We start from the raw sequence: 16,529 nt of genomic DNA, 5'->3' as shown, positions 1-16,529 counted from the left end.
TTAAGGATCAAAATAGTGTATTTTCCTTGGCCAACAAAGATTCCATCAAGTTTTTTCCAAATTTCCAATCCCAAATAGTAGTGCATCAGACCAAGATCCTTCATTTCAAATTCAGATACCAGCTCCCTCTTACACTGGACAATCAACACTTCAGCCCCTGTTAGAAACAAGTCATCTACATACAACAACAACATCAAGGGCTCGCCTTCAACAACTTTGAAATACAAGTTTGGATCAACATCGCTCTTCTTGAAACCAAGCTTCATCAAATAACCATCAATGCAGGAATACCATGCATGAGGGGCTTGCTTCAGCCCATACATGGCTTTCTTCAATTTGCAAACATGTGTTTCTCTATCATGGACCTCAAACCCTTGAGGTTGTTCAATATAGACTTCCTCTTCAATGACCCCATTCAAAAAAACAGTTTTGACATCCATTTGATGTAATTTCCAACCTGCAATAGAAGCAAGAGCAATGACAGATCTAATAGATGCATACCTGGCAACGAGAGAAAAGGTGTCTTCATAATCCTCTCCCTCTTTCTAGGAGAATCCACGAGCCACAAATCTATCCTTGTGTTTGTCAACATTTCCATCAACAACATGCTTTATCTTGTAGATCCACGTTGAAAACACAACAGACTTTCCTTTGGGCCTTGGCACGATTTCCCAAATATCTTTCTTCAATATGGATTGATATTCTTCAATCATAGCATCTTTCCATACTCATTCTTCAACAACTTCTTCATAGGTGGAAGGCTCGGACTCAATGATCTTGCACATCAAGGTTGTATAGCTAGAGTACTTCTTTGCCTTCTTGCTTTCCCCAAAGGTTCCACGAGCAACAACATGTCCTTCAACTTCCTTTAATGTTCTTTCAAGCCAGGCAAGTCTCTTTTTAGTCTCAGGTGCAATGGCTTTTGGAGATCACAAAATTTAATGACCATCAAATTCCTCATGAGTGCCTTGCTCCATCGGTTTAGGTTTTGTTACCGCTCAATCTAGCAGGGGTCCTGGGAGGGGTTCCAAAGGGACTGCTACTAGACCAAGTGACAAAAATGGGACAAGGAACCATTGTCACCTCAGTTGATGTCCCCTGCTCTTTACAGACTTTCACCGATGGGAGGAGTCCCGGTAAAATCACTTAAATGATAGGATCAATGGCAATGTATAACATGATTTCCTAGGCGCATCCAAAGGAGAGGCTCAATTAATGGCTCAAATACTTAAAGAAAAGCTGAAAGGCTCCCCAAGAAAGACCTATGAAGGATGACCTCGGGCTTAGGAATATTAAAAAATGATGAATGCCTAAGATCAAAACTTCCAAAATCCCTCACTTACGACTAATCTATTTATACTAGGGTTCAAAGTGAGGCAAGGATGCCTCATTCAATGGATATATTCAATTAAATTGTGATATTTGGGAGAATCTAGGGTGACTTTCCATGAAAAACCCCTTGAGAGAAATATTATAAGAGATCAAGGGTTGAGAGATATATCATGGTAAAGGCTCATCCAATGATCACCTATAGTTAAGAGAAAAGGTTTTGAATGATGAACTACAAAGTGCAAACTTTCAAGAAATCCCCACGTCAAAGTAGCTTCAAGGGTTCCCTCTTGGTGTGATAGCTAGGGCATCAAATTATTTGAAATTCCACGGTCATAATTCATTCAAAACTGGAGGATGCATAGAGGAGACATAAATGAAGAAACTTGTCTAGACAAAATCTTAAAATTCCTCCTCCCTAAAATTTCGCACCAAGCCCTAGAAAATCTCCTTATCCATAGGGAACGAAGAAAAGAGGAAGAAAAGAGGTGAAAGAATGATATTTCGTCAAGTTAGTGTGATCACCAAGGATCTAGAACCAACACCTGCCTATTGGGAAGGTTGGAGTCAAAATGATCACGACTTAGGAACTTCACTCTTCAAGGAGGCCTAAAGAAGTAGCTACACTCTCTATGGATGCAACTTCACAACAACTTTAGACTTTTATACTTCGATATGCAATATTTGATGGAGTTTCAAGGTAAAAGGTGCACAACTTACCCCTAGAAAAATTCATTGTTCTTGCCAAGGTATATAACATATGCAATGGGCCAAAATTACTAGTGTTTCATAAATTCACATTAATTTTAAGGGCACAAGGAAAATCATGGCATAGCATTCCATACATCAGGCATGAAACATTACAGAATTCACATGAAAAGAGCACTTAAATGACAAAAAGAGTATATCCATCCATAAACTTGCCAAATGGCAGCTCCAAGAGCAATAGTGAAAATATTCCACATCAAAATGCATTTAATCATTCAAATCATTCCACAAATTGCAGGTCCGAAATCTTTAGAAAGATATATCCCAAATCCAAGTGATGATGAGAGATCAAACGATCCTCTTTGATATTTATATGATCCTCCAAGGGATTCGAATGATCTAATTATGCCTAATAATGCCCCTACAATAAAAATAATGTGCAAAATAACATCCTTTTGGTGACAAGCCCACCAAATAGCTCCATGATATGAAAAATAAGCCTCTCAAGAGGGCCAAAATCATAATACAATAGCTAGGAGGTGTTGAGAAATCTAGGGCATTGATATTAGGTGATTTCTCTATTATTGATAATTGCTTGTGAATGCTTTTTTACTTCAATAGATTAGGATCTTCTCTTTAGTTAGAATATCGTGTTCTTCTTCGTCGAACAACAATCAAAGCATAAACAATAAAGAGACAAGAGACACAATATAGGCTATCAGCTAGGACCAAAACCTCTCCCAATTTAGAGGAAAACCCAAATGAATTCTTCTTCTTATAGAGACTTCAATTGATGAACATCAAGACCAAGATCCTTGACCTAATTGCCTCTCCAAGACCAAGTCTCAAAGCTTCTTTCAATCAACGATAGTCAACCTTTTTATTTCTTCCTCCTTCTCAACTACCTTTTAGAATTTCAGCCCCTTGATTTAGGTCTGCAATCTTACACCCTAATTCAGAAACCCTAGTTGCAGCTTCTTGGAAAGTCTCACTTTCTAGATAATGCCCTTGATTCCTTGACTTAGAATAGAGTCTCCTTCTAGCTCAAATTGGCTTCTCTTTTGACTTGCCCTTCTCCAATTTCGATTACCCAAGAGAACTGCAATTCTTCTCGGCTTCTTCTGCAGCAAATGATCCTCCTCTTCTTTGCATATGTGATATCAAAGTGACCCAAAATAGATCCAAAAATGATGCTAAAGACTTCACTCTTCCTTTTTCTCTCTTTGTTGGTGATGAGGCTCCTTCTCAAGTGATCTTCACACTTCTTGTTGCAGACTTGTTCTTTGCCAAATTGCTTGCTTCCAAATGGGAGTTGAGCTGCCTATATATAATGATTTGCCCATGCATATAAACCGACTTGATAGAGATCTAGGCCGACATGTCTTTTGGAGAGGTTTCATTATTCCTTCTTGAAGCTGACTTGTAGGAGCTTCAACTTGGTCTTGGAGGGCCTTTTTATTCTTTTAATGACTCATGCAAATATGTAACATGCCCAAGAAGGGTCCTTCATACATGACATTGACTCAATTTGACTTTTATGACTTGATGACAAAACCTAAAGGTTCATAATGGGAATCTTAACTAAAATAAAATTCCTTGATCATGAAACCCATGATTCAAGTACTATAAAATAATTTTATCTTCTTCATTACATCAATTACATAAAATCACAATTACACATGTCATTATGAAGACCGAACCTAGTTACACTTTTCAACACTCCTTAACCAGGGAGGTATTCATAATGGTACTTGAACATTCTCAATCTCAAGAATTCTCATAAGAAGAGTTTGATTGGTAACCCATCTGTATAGCATCATATCAACCAGCATTGTCACATAGCAAGGCCTTGACTAACAGCTCTATCTCTCCACAATATTTGAGCTCAATGCTGGCGAGACCAATGATGTATAGACACCCTCATCATTGTCTCTCTCGGAACATACCCCACCCGGGTTCTCAGGGTGTGTTCCACCAAGACTATTCTTATCTTGGATTCCCAGTCCTCAAAGAATATCGGTCCTCTACGACTACTCTTATCTTGGATGCCCTAACTCATCCTCAAAGAGCATCGGATGCCAGATGTTTACTCACTCCTCCATTTTGCCTTCCCAAGTGAATACAAGAATGATGTGTCTATCTCTCCCTCTTAATTATGGAGGACATACCTATTCCAATGAAGGAATGTACCTAAGCTCCCTCTTGGCTTATGAATTTTTTCTTCTAAGTTTCTACAGTAGGAAACTTGCTTCCAAGCTCCCTCTTAATTAGGGACCTACAACAGCTCCTCAGGTGGAGATGATGGGACAACTAGCTTCTTGAAAAACTCCTCCTCGCGATGTCATGAACTTTTCTTCTTTTTTCAAGAGTCTTCATGTTTTGGAACTTCTTTCTAGGGCACAAACCATCCATGAGTTAGTCATGTCATTATTTCTTTCATCGAAAAGTGATCAATCAGTTCATATCTGACCTTCCTTCATGCCATGTTGCCTTCTTCATGTCACGTTTCCTTAAGGATCTTTCATCCTACTACATGGACATCATGGGTGAAAGATATCCATAGATCTTCCCTTGGCAACCTTGCATAAGCCCATCTAGATATTATTCAAAAATAAAGGAATGAATATTAAATCAAAATTACCTTTGTGATGGTCTTTCATCATGACATCTTCTAGTTTGTCTCAACATCCTACATACACATTGACACATCTCCCAAAGATATATATTGTCAAGGGTTTCTTTCTTTTTCAAACTTCATCAGAGTCCTCATATCTTTCATGGAGATATCCTAGTCAATCTCTTAGTCCTCGAATGTTGATTGCCTTCTTCATGGTTTCACATTCTACGATCTCTTTCCTTCTTTCTTCACACATTTTCTTCTCAGGAACTTTTAATCAGAGTTCCTCCAATCACGGTTAACCACCTCATATTTCATATGAGGACATATTATGTTGATCTCATCTAGACAATGTGTGACTCATGTTTTCGAGCATCCGTTTCCTTTTGATCATGCCCTTGAGATAGAGCATTTATCTATGTTACTTGCAACCATATGACATGACTCTTCAATATCGAATATAAGCATACCTCATTTTTCTTTTAGGTCATCTTAGACTTCCTTCAGCAACTTCCTTGATTGAAAGAACTTCAATCCCTTGATCTGCTTCACCTCTTTTGTCATCATACTCTTATCCCATGAATTCCACAAGTTGGAATCCCTGATGAAACCCTTGCTTCCTTTTGATTGGTGAACCTTTTGATGAATATTCCAATAGAGGACCTTGAGTATCCTCATCCAGCAAATGTTTCATTTTGACAGATGTATGCCGAGCCTTGTACTAGATGACCTTTTCTTTCTTTTCCATAAGTGCCACCAATGTTACTAATGAGGTTTTCAAGAGCTATATCCTTCCATGGGTGACTGCCATGGACTTCAATTTCAACCATCTTTCATGTTTCTCTATGATGATGTCACAAGCTCTTGCCTGTAATGCTTCTTATGATGCCATTTCCTAACATGATGCATCCTATCATGCTTCTAATGATTCCTAATAGTTATACTTTACAATAGGAAAACTTGAAAAGAGCTAGGAGAGAAAGACTATCTCAATCATAATAGAGATCTTTTACTTCCTCTTTCTTGGACTTCTTCTTTTCAGCTTCCTCTACTTCCTCTGTGATATGGGCTTCTTCTCTTCCTCTTTTGTTATTGTCCTTCTTGATTTTAGGACAATCTCTCTTGTAATGCCCATATTCTTGACATCCATAGCATTGAATCTTAGCCATGTTCTTCTTCTTTTTCTGAGGACCAAACTTTCCAAATTTTCCCTTTCTTTTTGTCATTGTAGCATAAGCTTGATTTTGCTCACTTGATCCTACATTAGATTTTGCCTTTAGCCTGGATTCTTCAATCTTGCATAGTGACCATAGATCTTGGAATGGAGTGGCTTCTTTCTTCCCATAAATACTTTAAGTAAAGTTACCCCACTCCTATGGTAGTGCATTTAGTACTCCTGTGGTCATTTCTCTATCAGACATGACTTCTCCCAGATCTTGAAGTTGATCCCTAATTTCAGATATCCTCATAAAGTATGAAGCTATTCCTTCTTCTCTTGACATCCTTTAGCTTGTAGAGTTCTTGCCTTAATGAGAGGACTCCTGCAGTGCTTACGAAATACAACTCTACCAGTTTGTCATAAATTTCTTTTGAGGCTTCTAATTTTGATACATATGAAATGACGGGATCCTTGATGGATTCTATAAGAATCCTTTGAGCCCTAACTTCCCCTTGAGCATCTTCTTTTGCTGGTTTGGGGATATATCCTTTGACATGACCCATGACCTCATTTCCAAGTCCTCTTCTTCCATGAAAAATAATTTGAAGCCCCAACCAATTTGTTGCTTTCCTTGCAAAAAGACATTTTGACAGAATAAGATGTGGACATGAATATACTTACATGTTAAGATGCTCCTTCCACTTGATGCCTCCTTGAATTTGATGATAGTAAAGATGACATAGAACTTCTCCTTGATGAAGATAGATCTCTTCAAGAGTGATCCTTGATTCCACTAAGGAGATCACTTTAGATCCTTTGATGGTGATGTCCTTGTTGATGATGATCAATAATGACTTCTTGATGATGTCCTGATGCTTCTTGGATGATCTTCTTCAATGGTAAGGACCTTGCTTCAATGAGAGGGAGATTGCCTTAGAACCTTTTGAAAATGATGATAACGTCCTTGATCTTGCTTCTCATGGAGGAATAGTCTTCAAGATACTTTGATTTGTAGGTCTATTCAACTTGAGTAGGGTCTTTGTGGTCTTTTGAGGATCCCAAGACTTCTTCCAGTGTAGACTTCTTGATAGATCTTTGACTTCTAGATTCGCTTTGATGCCTTCCTCGAGATTTGAACCTTGACTGTCCCTTGATAAGATGCCCTTTCTTGGCTTTGTCACCTTAGCTCTAATTCCATGTTGAGAAATCTAGGGCATTGATATTAGGTGATTTCTCTATTATTGATAACTGCTTGTGAATGCTTTTTACTTCAATAAATTAGGATCTTCTCTTTAGTTAGATTATTATCGTGTTCTTCATCAAACAACTACCAAAACATAACAATAAAGAGACAAGAGACACACAATATGGGCTATCATCCAGGGTCAAAACTTCTCCCAATTGTGAGGAAAACCCAAACGAATTCTTCTTCTTATAGAGATTTTAATTGACGAACACCAAGACCAAGATAAAACCCCTCCAAGGGGAAAACCCAGAAAGAATACTTCTTCTTACATAATCAAATCAAAATGAGACCTCCAAGACCCAAAGACCAAAGTCAAGATTCCTCCCAAGCACTAAGTCAAAGTCTACCAAAGTCAATGAAGGTCAAATTCTTCACAATCTACTCCAGTCAAAGTTTCAATCCTACAATTTCAGGTCTACAATTCGGCCTTGCAATTTGCCCAGAAAACCCTAACTTCTCGCATGTGTGAGCACAAATGATTCGATTTCAAAGTCCTTCTCTCCTTGACTTTCACTCTTGTGCCTTCTTATCTTATTGTAGATCAAACTTTTTTGCAGTCTCTATATGAGTCGAAGTCCCTTCTATATATACACTTTTCAAGAGGTCAAATAGGCCTTTTCTAGGCCGAATTCTCCTTGGCAGGGCCGACTTGGTCTTGGAGGACAAATTGACTTTCCAAACTCAACTATAATGATTTTCTTTTGTTACAACAAGTCCAAATAGGACTACAATACATGGAAAAAATTCTTCTTTGTCTCAACAAGCCCTAGAAGCATGAAAAACATGCTTTGACCTAGACTTTGAGCATGAAACCCATGCTTGAATAAACAAATAAAAATTTTCTCTTTTTATATAAAATATACAATGTCATGATTACAAAAGTCATTATGAAGACTAAATCTATTTACATTCTCCAACAACTTGGTGTAACTGTAATTGTTGTTTAGTTTTCTATTGCTAAATTATACACACAAACAATGGGATAATCCAATATAACAAATCCACTCCTTCTCAACCTCATTTAAGGCACTAGTTTTACTTGGAGTCAGTTGGGGTTACCTTTGGGAATCCTCCCTTGACCTTTAGGAGGTAGTTAGGTCTAGAAAGTGGGGGCTTGGATTGAGGTAACAACAAGTCCTTGCTTTGTGTGTGCCCATCCAACAATGTTTCTAGCTATGTTGCAGGAAACGTGGGGTAGGAGGGCGTTTCCGTACGGAAACGAGTACGAAACGTTGAACCGCGTTTGGTACGGCCCTGAAACGCGTTTTAGGCCGTACTACCACGTTTCACGAAACTGAAATGTGGCCAGTACGGCCTGAAACGCGTTTCAGGGCCGTACGACCCACGTTTCAGCATTTACTTGTGTTTTTTTTAATTTTTTTTTTTATTTGTTTTCTAATCTATTCTTACGTTAGCCTAGTGACTTCTAGTTGCTTCCAGATGCCTGTCTAAAGTTATAAAAGTGAACTTTTGCCCTAGTGTTGATATGCAGTTCATGGTAATGTTAAATTCTTAAAGTAAAAGTGATATTCTCCTTTATTTTTCATTTTCATCCTTTTACTTAAATTTTTAACATTACCATGAAATGACTCAGGATGTTTGAGAGTGGTTTCGCCCTCATTGGATTTCATATGGAGAAAGTAGAATTTTAGATCTCACTCAAAATCCAGCAGACTTATCTGTTTTTCAGGATTTCAGGATTGGGGGGATTGCAATGTTTCCATTGGATTTTATCATGTACTAGGGTATGGAACTTGTATTTAATCTAGAGAACAAAGCCTTCTATGCAGGGGAGACTCCCAATAATCAAGAGAATGTAGAGTACTAGGGTATGAAACTTGTATTTAATCAAGAGCACTAAGGTCATTCGACTATGTAGGAGGAGACTCCCAATCAAGCACGAGACAAAAAATTTGAAATTTCCCGTGGCTGATTTTGGATATTTCTATTTTCATTATGTGATTATTCATTAGTAAATGTGATGTAAATTTAGATACTTATAGTTTATGCATTGACAATTGACAATTTTATCATAATGTAATAAATTAGAATGTATCATATATGCTTTATGATTGCACATATTTCTTAAATGTTAAATGTCCTAATATATATATATATTCGCGTTTCCCCGTTTCCAAAATTTGGGGAGGTCGCGTTTCGTATCGCTTCCCGTTTCGGAAACTCGTACCCGTTTCCCCGTTTCGTGCAACCTTGGTTTCTAGGCCCTTAACAACCCTGCTAATTGGATCAATGATAGAACTAATGCACACTAGGTTGGGGTTCCATAGTGCATACACACTAGAAAATAGAAAAACATTTTCCCTAATTAGCTAGTAGCTTAAAGTTGAAGTAAGAGACCTTAAAATATAGTGAGAGTTTAAAATAGGGTTTACTAAAGATAAGTGGAGTCAAAAATAAGTTAGAAGTGAAGTGATAACTCCCTAATGGACTTCGTAAATCAGAAATAGCAAGAAATCTCCAAAAATGCAACTGAAAGTTAAACAATAAGGTGATAAAGTGAGTGGATAAGACAATCTCCCAAAATAAGAGAGGAAGTGTGCATTAGTAATTAGGGACCCTATGGATAAGGTAATGCACACTAGTGGATAGGAAATAGCCATGTCACTGCTCAATCACTGCCCCATGTTATCCTAGGTGGCACCTCCTGTTAAAAATAGACTTACTAAAAATATAAAAGATATCATTTTTTGGGATTCAACTGCGCTAATAAAGTCATTCATCTATGAACATTTCCATGAGAAAGACCTTCAATACTTAAATATAAAAGATGCTAAAAATAGAAGATGATCACAAATGGTAGGGAATGTCTAGTGGATGAAGCAAAGTGGTCATATGTGCACCTAATTATGTGTGAAGAAGGTCCTAGGTGTGCATTTACCCCACCAATAATCAATCATTAAAAGTTGTCCTTTTGCTTAACTTCAAAAAAAGAAGGGAAAAAAAACAATACACACATGCAACATGTCTTTGAACAATACATGATGTCTTAACATGTTTTCAGTCCTGAGATTGAAATTGACAATTTTTTCATCAAATTTGAAGATTTAAACAAATAAATATATATAAAAAAAATTGTATTTGTTTTTTCTTTGAATATATGCAGTTACGAGAAAATTTACTTAATTCTCTTTTTCAAATTTGATGATGAATTTTATCTTATACTTTTCTGAATTTTATTGTTGCATGAACACAAACCAGGTGACTCAGGTCAAATGTGATATAACTCAGCTACAATGTAATATAACCAACCAAATTAGGCTACAGCTTACCCCCATAGATTCTTCACATTCATCGCTGCAATACATCAACAACCATATACGATATCAAGAACTCGTATATATTCAAGAAATGTCGATATAACATTATAGTTGAGTGAATGAAAATAAAATCTAACTACCCACAATTTGTTTTAAAGCATACAATCACACATGGATGTTGCTAATAAAGTTTTTAAGGGTGAAAACTCACTCTATTAGTGACTCTGATAGAGGTGTAAACACTAATCCTGCAACAATTAGGTATGAAGGTTGCCCTCCTTCAATGTGATATGGTACCTAGAAACAAATGCAGCTGTAAGGCACATTTCTGCCATGCAATCACTGTCATTTGCTTTGGAGACAAGTCCATACTAATTGTAAATCGTCACATATAATCAAAAACCTTATTTTTTTATTCATTCAAAATCAACAATTGATGTAGACTAATAAACAGCATATATGTACCAGATGAACACGGGGCTTCAATGTTGTTACAACATTCATTTTCTTTCCTTCTCGAATAATCCCAAGCTCTGCTGTATCACCTGTATATCTAGACATTTGGAAAATCAGGGTTACTTCAAACATTGATCGAAAGAAGTTATAGAAAGTCATATTATATGATGGATGATCCCACATCCTTAAAATGACTCATGATTTCATTGTCAGATAAACATATCAAGTTTGCTTGAATGACAAATGATAACAAAGTGCATATTACTTTTGACTGATGAGAAATCCAAATGCAATACGCTCTGTGGAACGGAAAGGTACAGTTCCTTCATTAGCCACTGGTACACCATCAAAGCTTACAATGACATCTCCCTGTAGGCATAGCTGATAACGTTAGCCTAATAAATACCCTTATGTTGGTGACAATCTAACGGTAAATCACCTTCTATCTATGTTTTTCACACCTTATGTTGTTGACTAATTTTATTATGCATCCACTTCCCTTTTAGATTTCGATAGCATCAACTTTTATTAGGGTTTGATATCTTACAGGTGAATTTAAGACTTATAGAAGGGGTTAGAAGTCAGAACCATTTCTGCTCTATGAATCCTATGATGAATCTGTCACTACTTATCCTTTCCTGTTAATTACTGATTACATTCTCATTTATTGATTTATTTTTTATCATTGATGGTTAAGGACAAGGTGTTTGAAGTTAAAATATTGAAATGTTACAACGTAGTTTCAACAACTGATTCATGAATACAAACAAATTACTACAACTTTTTATTGTGTACTGTCCACTTAATCACATTCTAATTTGCTTGTTCATGCTCCATGCAATTTAACTGTTGAAAGAGAATGAATGGAGTAGAAGGATGAACGGTTGATTTTTCAGGACCTTACCTAAGAGTATCAACTATGTATTCAGTAAGAGATTCTCCGCTTAATTTGCAGTCAACTTCATTCACTAGAGAAATTCAGAATGTAGTAATTCCCCTCATGAACCTAGTTCAATTAAAGATGATCAACAAATTGGCTGCTAGGCATAAATTATAATTAATAAGAAGAAATAGGGTTAATTGACGCAAGATGGGCAATGAGCCAGAAAAAACAAAAGATGGGTTACAATTACATTCACCTGTGTGAAAGCACTGCCCTCTGTACATAAGAAATAGAAAACGAGGATTCTTATTTAGCAGGATTTGGGACTGACATGTAATTACTAATAAATGATTAACCTTTAGTTGATATTTCAGAAAATCATGATAAACATCATTAATGATCAAGAAGCAGACTCTGGAAATGACCGCAGATGTAGCCATATAGAATATAAACATTACAGAGTTTACATTCACTTGATATTTGGCGGATGATAAAATCTTAGGACCTTGTTACAGTTCTCCCCCGAAAAACACATTTATATTTTATATAAAAGGAAGTAAACAAATCATGCTTCATGAAAAAATATTGAAAAGCTCTCAGTTATAAAACATACATCCAACTGTAATGCTAATTGTTGAAGTTATCTCTCTACATTTATGATATGTGTGAAGGTGTCTAAATAATTTGAACTGGAAAATTTCTCCAGATTTTCTTCACAATATCCCTATTGTTTATAATTTGAACTCAGAAAATTTGAATTTCAATGCTACAATACTCTGAAAGCTCTATGAAATTTAGCACATGGTAATATTGAAATGACTACTCATAACAGGGTTAGCCGATGTGTACCTTCTTCAAAACTTCCTTTGCGAGAGATGTTGGTTCAACTGCTCGAATCAATACACCCTGAAAGAACACCAATAATATTAAGTTTTAGAAGAAATCTAGAATCAAAGGCCTGATGGCTGTAGATATTAAGATTCAAAGGCCCACAACACCCAAAGAACAAGCAGGACCATATGTGGGATGTTTTAGGGCACCCAAACTATCAAGAGTTTTTTCTTGGTAACTAAAAGGTTTTTTTAATACAGCAGAAACATACGGAAGATTATCAGCAGATGCCTGATAGAGCTCAATTGGCCAGATTTCCTCTACTGAGATTGATCTATCTATGTAAATCTGGTCTATGACAGAAAGAAATAAGCTATTTAAGGCCCAAGTCTGAGCATCTGTATTTGGTCTTTGACATAGAATAAAAGTTCTCCTGCTTCTATCAGAGACTAAATATATATATATATATATCTATATATATATATATATATAGCTCAATGATCTGCAGTCCGCATATAAACTGGAGTTTATAAAATAAGACAACATTTATGGTTGCTATCTCGAAACAGCAGGTAGCTTTAAGTTCCGGACATTGAACTTGCTGGGCCACTCTTTTCTCCCGATGTCTTTAATGCAATTAATTCCCAGCTCGAAGAGAAGGAATCCAATCATCACCCTATTATTTGTAACCATGTATTCCAATGGCTGAAGTTTGTCCATCACAACATGGTTGTCATGCTGCATGTTACATCAAAAATGTATCACCCTAGTGCAAAGCCTCACTAGGCAACCTATATCAAGTGCAACAATGGGAATACCACTACTGTCACCTCAGCAACAACTCCCTTCGTTTTAGTAATAGACACAATCTAACACAAGAGAGGCTTCCCTAGTAGAAATTAGGAATCAAATAAACTCATTGCCTTAAGCCACGTGCTGCCTAAGTGTTCTACAATCATTTCCACCCAAGGAATTAGGAAATAGGGTTTAGGGTGGATTAAAAACCAACTTCAAGGTTTGAATTCAGATTCCTATGGTTCAATCTAAAGGCTTAGGTCAACCAATCAAGGCTCAAATAGGTTCCCAAACATACACAACCAAGAGATTACACTTGGCTGTCATAAACTAGCTCTTTAAATCAGAATTTGCAGAAATACAATAGTTTATAACAACAACAAATTTAGCCTCAAAACCTATGATAATAAAATGTGAAATGAGGGCTAATTATGAGTAAATGAGAGAATAAATTACAACAATTTTCTATGGTTAAAAGGTATGTAACAACACTTAAACCCTAGACGTCAGCCCTAATTAATGGCTGAAAATTGCACATGAAATGTAACTTTACTTTTCCAATCAATTCCTCACCCTAGGACATCAATGTCCAAGTCAATAAATGCTGAAAATGTATGATTTTGCTATAAAAAAAACCCTAATTTACCTTAAAACAAAATAAAAATTTAGGGTTTTAAGGATTACCACAAGAGAGAAGACTAGTGCCTTCTCAATCTAGTGCTAATGGAGTCTAGGAACATACAAACTTAAGGCGACTTCTAGAGTAGAAACAAGACTCAAAAGAACTAGGGAAAGTTAACATACTTACCCTAAAGTTTGAGTCATGGCTCTCAAAGTTTTATGAATAGATTAAGGGATGGAGATAACATGCTACTTCCTCAGGAAGCGTTAGTTTAACAAGGATCATGAAACAAATATCATGATAACATGCATCATCCATCCAACAAAACATGAAACCAAAATAAGATAAATTAAACTTCTTATTTTACTATGCATTCATCCAAGTGTCACCATAAACATCCATGAAATGAGGTAAAAAATCCACATCCAAAAAGTCCCCAAATGAGTCACTCAACTAGAGCTCCATAGTGAACCAAAGAACATGTATGTAATCCAAGAGATATGTCTCTCAAGTTTTGCAATGAACAAATGAACTAAGTGATACAAATGAACTAAGTGATTCCCTATTTATGTGAGGAAAACCAAGGGCATTAGCTTAGGATAAAAGCCACTAAAATATGAAAATCCATAATACAAGTTATAGGTCATCAAAGCCGACCCCCAATATATCCTCAAATGTGAAAAAACAACAAAATAACATGAAAAATACCCTAAAAAAAGGCCACGTGTGGGTGCAGAGGCCTAAACATTTGACATAATCCTCAAAAAAACATGTCTCTTCATCAAGAGGTGCACTGAATAGTCCAAGAGGCATGTTTCCACAGTAAAAGTACTCTCTCAAGCCTAACATCATCCTTCCTTAAGCCCACGTCATGCAAGGAGGTGCCACATCATGATCAATGAGAAATGCCCTAACTCCAATGGCTAGTGTCCAAGGTGTTGGAGGTGGAGGAGTGTCATAGGGTGCATGCCAAATCATCATCAAGCTTAATGCCCATCATCTAGTGTGCAACATACAAGGTACAATGGAAGGCCCTCCATAGGGTGTGTCATAAATGTCCAAGAGGTATGAGTGAAGCATCATCAACATCCTCCAAAGAGCTATGAATCATCATCAAATGAAAGCTCCAAAGAATCGAGCAAGGTCTTTTAGCATGGATGCAAGAGTCATTGACGCATAAAAAGTGGACCATATTCAATGTTAGAGCCATATAAGTATATCACACAAAGTATCATCTTCAAATTTCACACTAGCTTATGACCTTATACAAATTGCTAGATTTAGGTATGGGAGGATCATTAATTGCCCCTATCACATGCTCCTAGCCCAAGGAGGAGGAACTAAGGCTGCTTGGAAGCGGGAGCGGGGAGCGACATTTTCAAAAGCTCTCGGCTCAGGAGCAAATTTTTATATAATATATATTTTATATATTTTGATGCATATATGTCAACAAAAGCATGTAGAATGATGAATTAGATATAAAAAGCATAAAAACATGGATTAAACCATATAACAACAATGATCTAGAAGTTATAGTCTTCATCAACCACATGTCCACAAGTTACAAGTTCTCACTTATATAGCATGTAAGGGTGCACATAACCAAAATAGCATTAAGTGCAATACATCTCTGAACTGAAAATACATCAATAAATAGGCTCTAGATGGCCTCTAGCATCCAAAAAAGTCATGCTACAACAAATACCTACATATCATCAAAATCATTGCCTATCTTCGAATCTTTGTCATTAATATCACCCTCTAAGCAATTAACATAATATAGAAAAAACATAGCATTTCAAGTCAACATTTTGTGTGAGTGATGGGTACATTTTTAGTAGGGTCATGATAGAGGAGTTCGATAACCAATGTCACTAACATCAAGGTACGTAGAGGGCTTGGTGCTCTTGATTAAATATGAGTTCCATTCCCTACTACATGACAAAATCCAATGAAAACATTGCAATCCCCCAATCTTGAAATCCTGAAAACCAAGTTTGCTGGACTTGGAGTGAGATCTAAAATTCTACTTTCTCCATATGAAATCCAATGAGGTCTAAACCACTCTCAAACATCCTGAGTCATTTCATGGTAATGTTCAAAATTTAAGTAGAAGAAAGAAAATGAAAGGTAAAGGAGAATATCACTTTTACTTTAAAAATTTAACATTACCATGAATTGCATATCAATACTAGGGCAATAGGCTTTCCATAGGCTTGAATATTACGCTGCCCTATGTTAATTTTCCATTGCTCTATGTTGTTACAATTACTTTAGCCCAATTCTTCTTCTTCAATTAGCAATCAATTCAATCTTTCAATAAACAATAGTAGTCGTAGATAGAATAGTAAATGAAAATGAGCAATAGGAGACAATCAGAAAAAAAAATGACAAGAGACACCAAAAATTGGTCAAAGACCAAGGGAAAACCACACAAGGGGGAAAACCCTTTCAAATTCTTCTTATTAGATTGTCATAAAATGTTCAGCAGTGATCTGAAAATGGGGCATTTAGGCTTCTTGTCTAACTTACAAGAACCTCTCTCACTTCCAAAGCTTTAAATTTTCCCAATTCTTATTGATTAACCAATGCGGAATTAAGAAAT

The 16,529-nt window shown here is 36.4% G+C and overlaps 1 protein-coding gene across 1 annotated transcript in view; it reads right to left on the bottom strand.

Moving 5' to 3' along the window:
* The window catches only part of LOC149203431 (protease Do-like 2, chloroplastic), a 327,931-nt gene that overhangs the window by 60,405 nt on the left and 250,997 nt on the right, over positions 1–16,529 (bottom strand). Inside the window, exons 4-8 of the mRNA XM_089401873.1 lie at positions 12,526–12,582; positions 11,059–11,162; positions 10,803–10,890; positions 10,549–10,634; positions 10,350–10,374 (exon numbers count right to left, since the gene is read on the bottom strand). Of these exons, the coding sequence (XP_089257999.1) occupies positions 10,350–10,374; positions 10,549–10,634; positions 10,803–10,890; positions 11,059–11,162; positions 12,526–12,582 (360 nt within the window). The remainder of the gene's footprint in view (positions 1–10,349; positions 10,375–10,548; positions 10,635–10,802; positions 10,891–11,058; positions 11,163–12,525; positions 12,583–16,529) is intronic.

The sequence above is a fragment of the Pinus tabuliformis genome, chromosome 2_1, assembly GCF_031772625.1.
Source record: "Pinus tabuliformis cultivar Carrire ecotype Pingquan chromosome 2_1, CPIR1, whole genome shotgun sequence".
NCBI lineage: Eukaryota > Viridiplantae > Streptophyta > Pinopsida > Pinales > Pinaceae > Pinus > Pinus tabuliformis.
The sequence above is the reverse complement of the archived record's forward strand: the minus strand, read 5'-3'. Positions and strand labels throughout refer to the sequence as shown.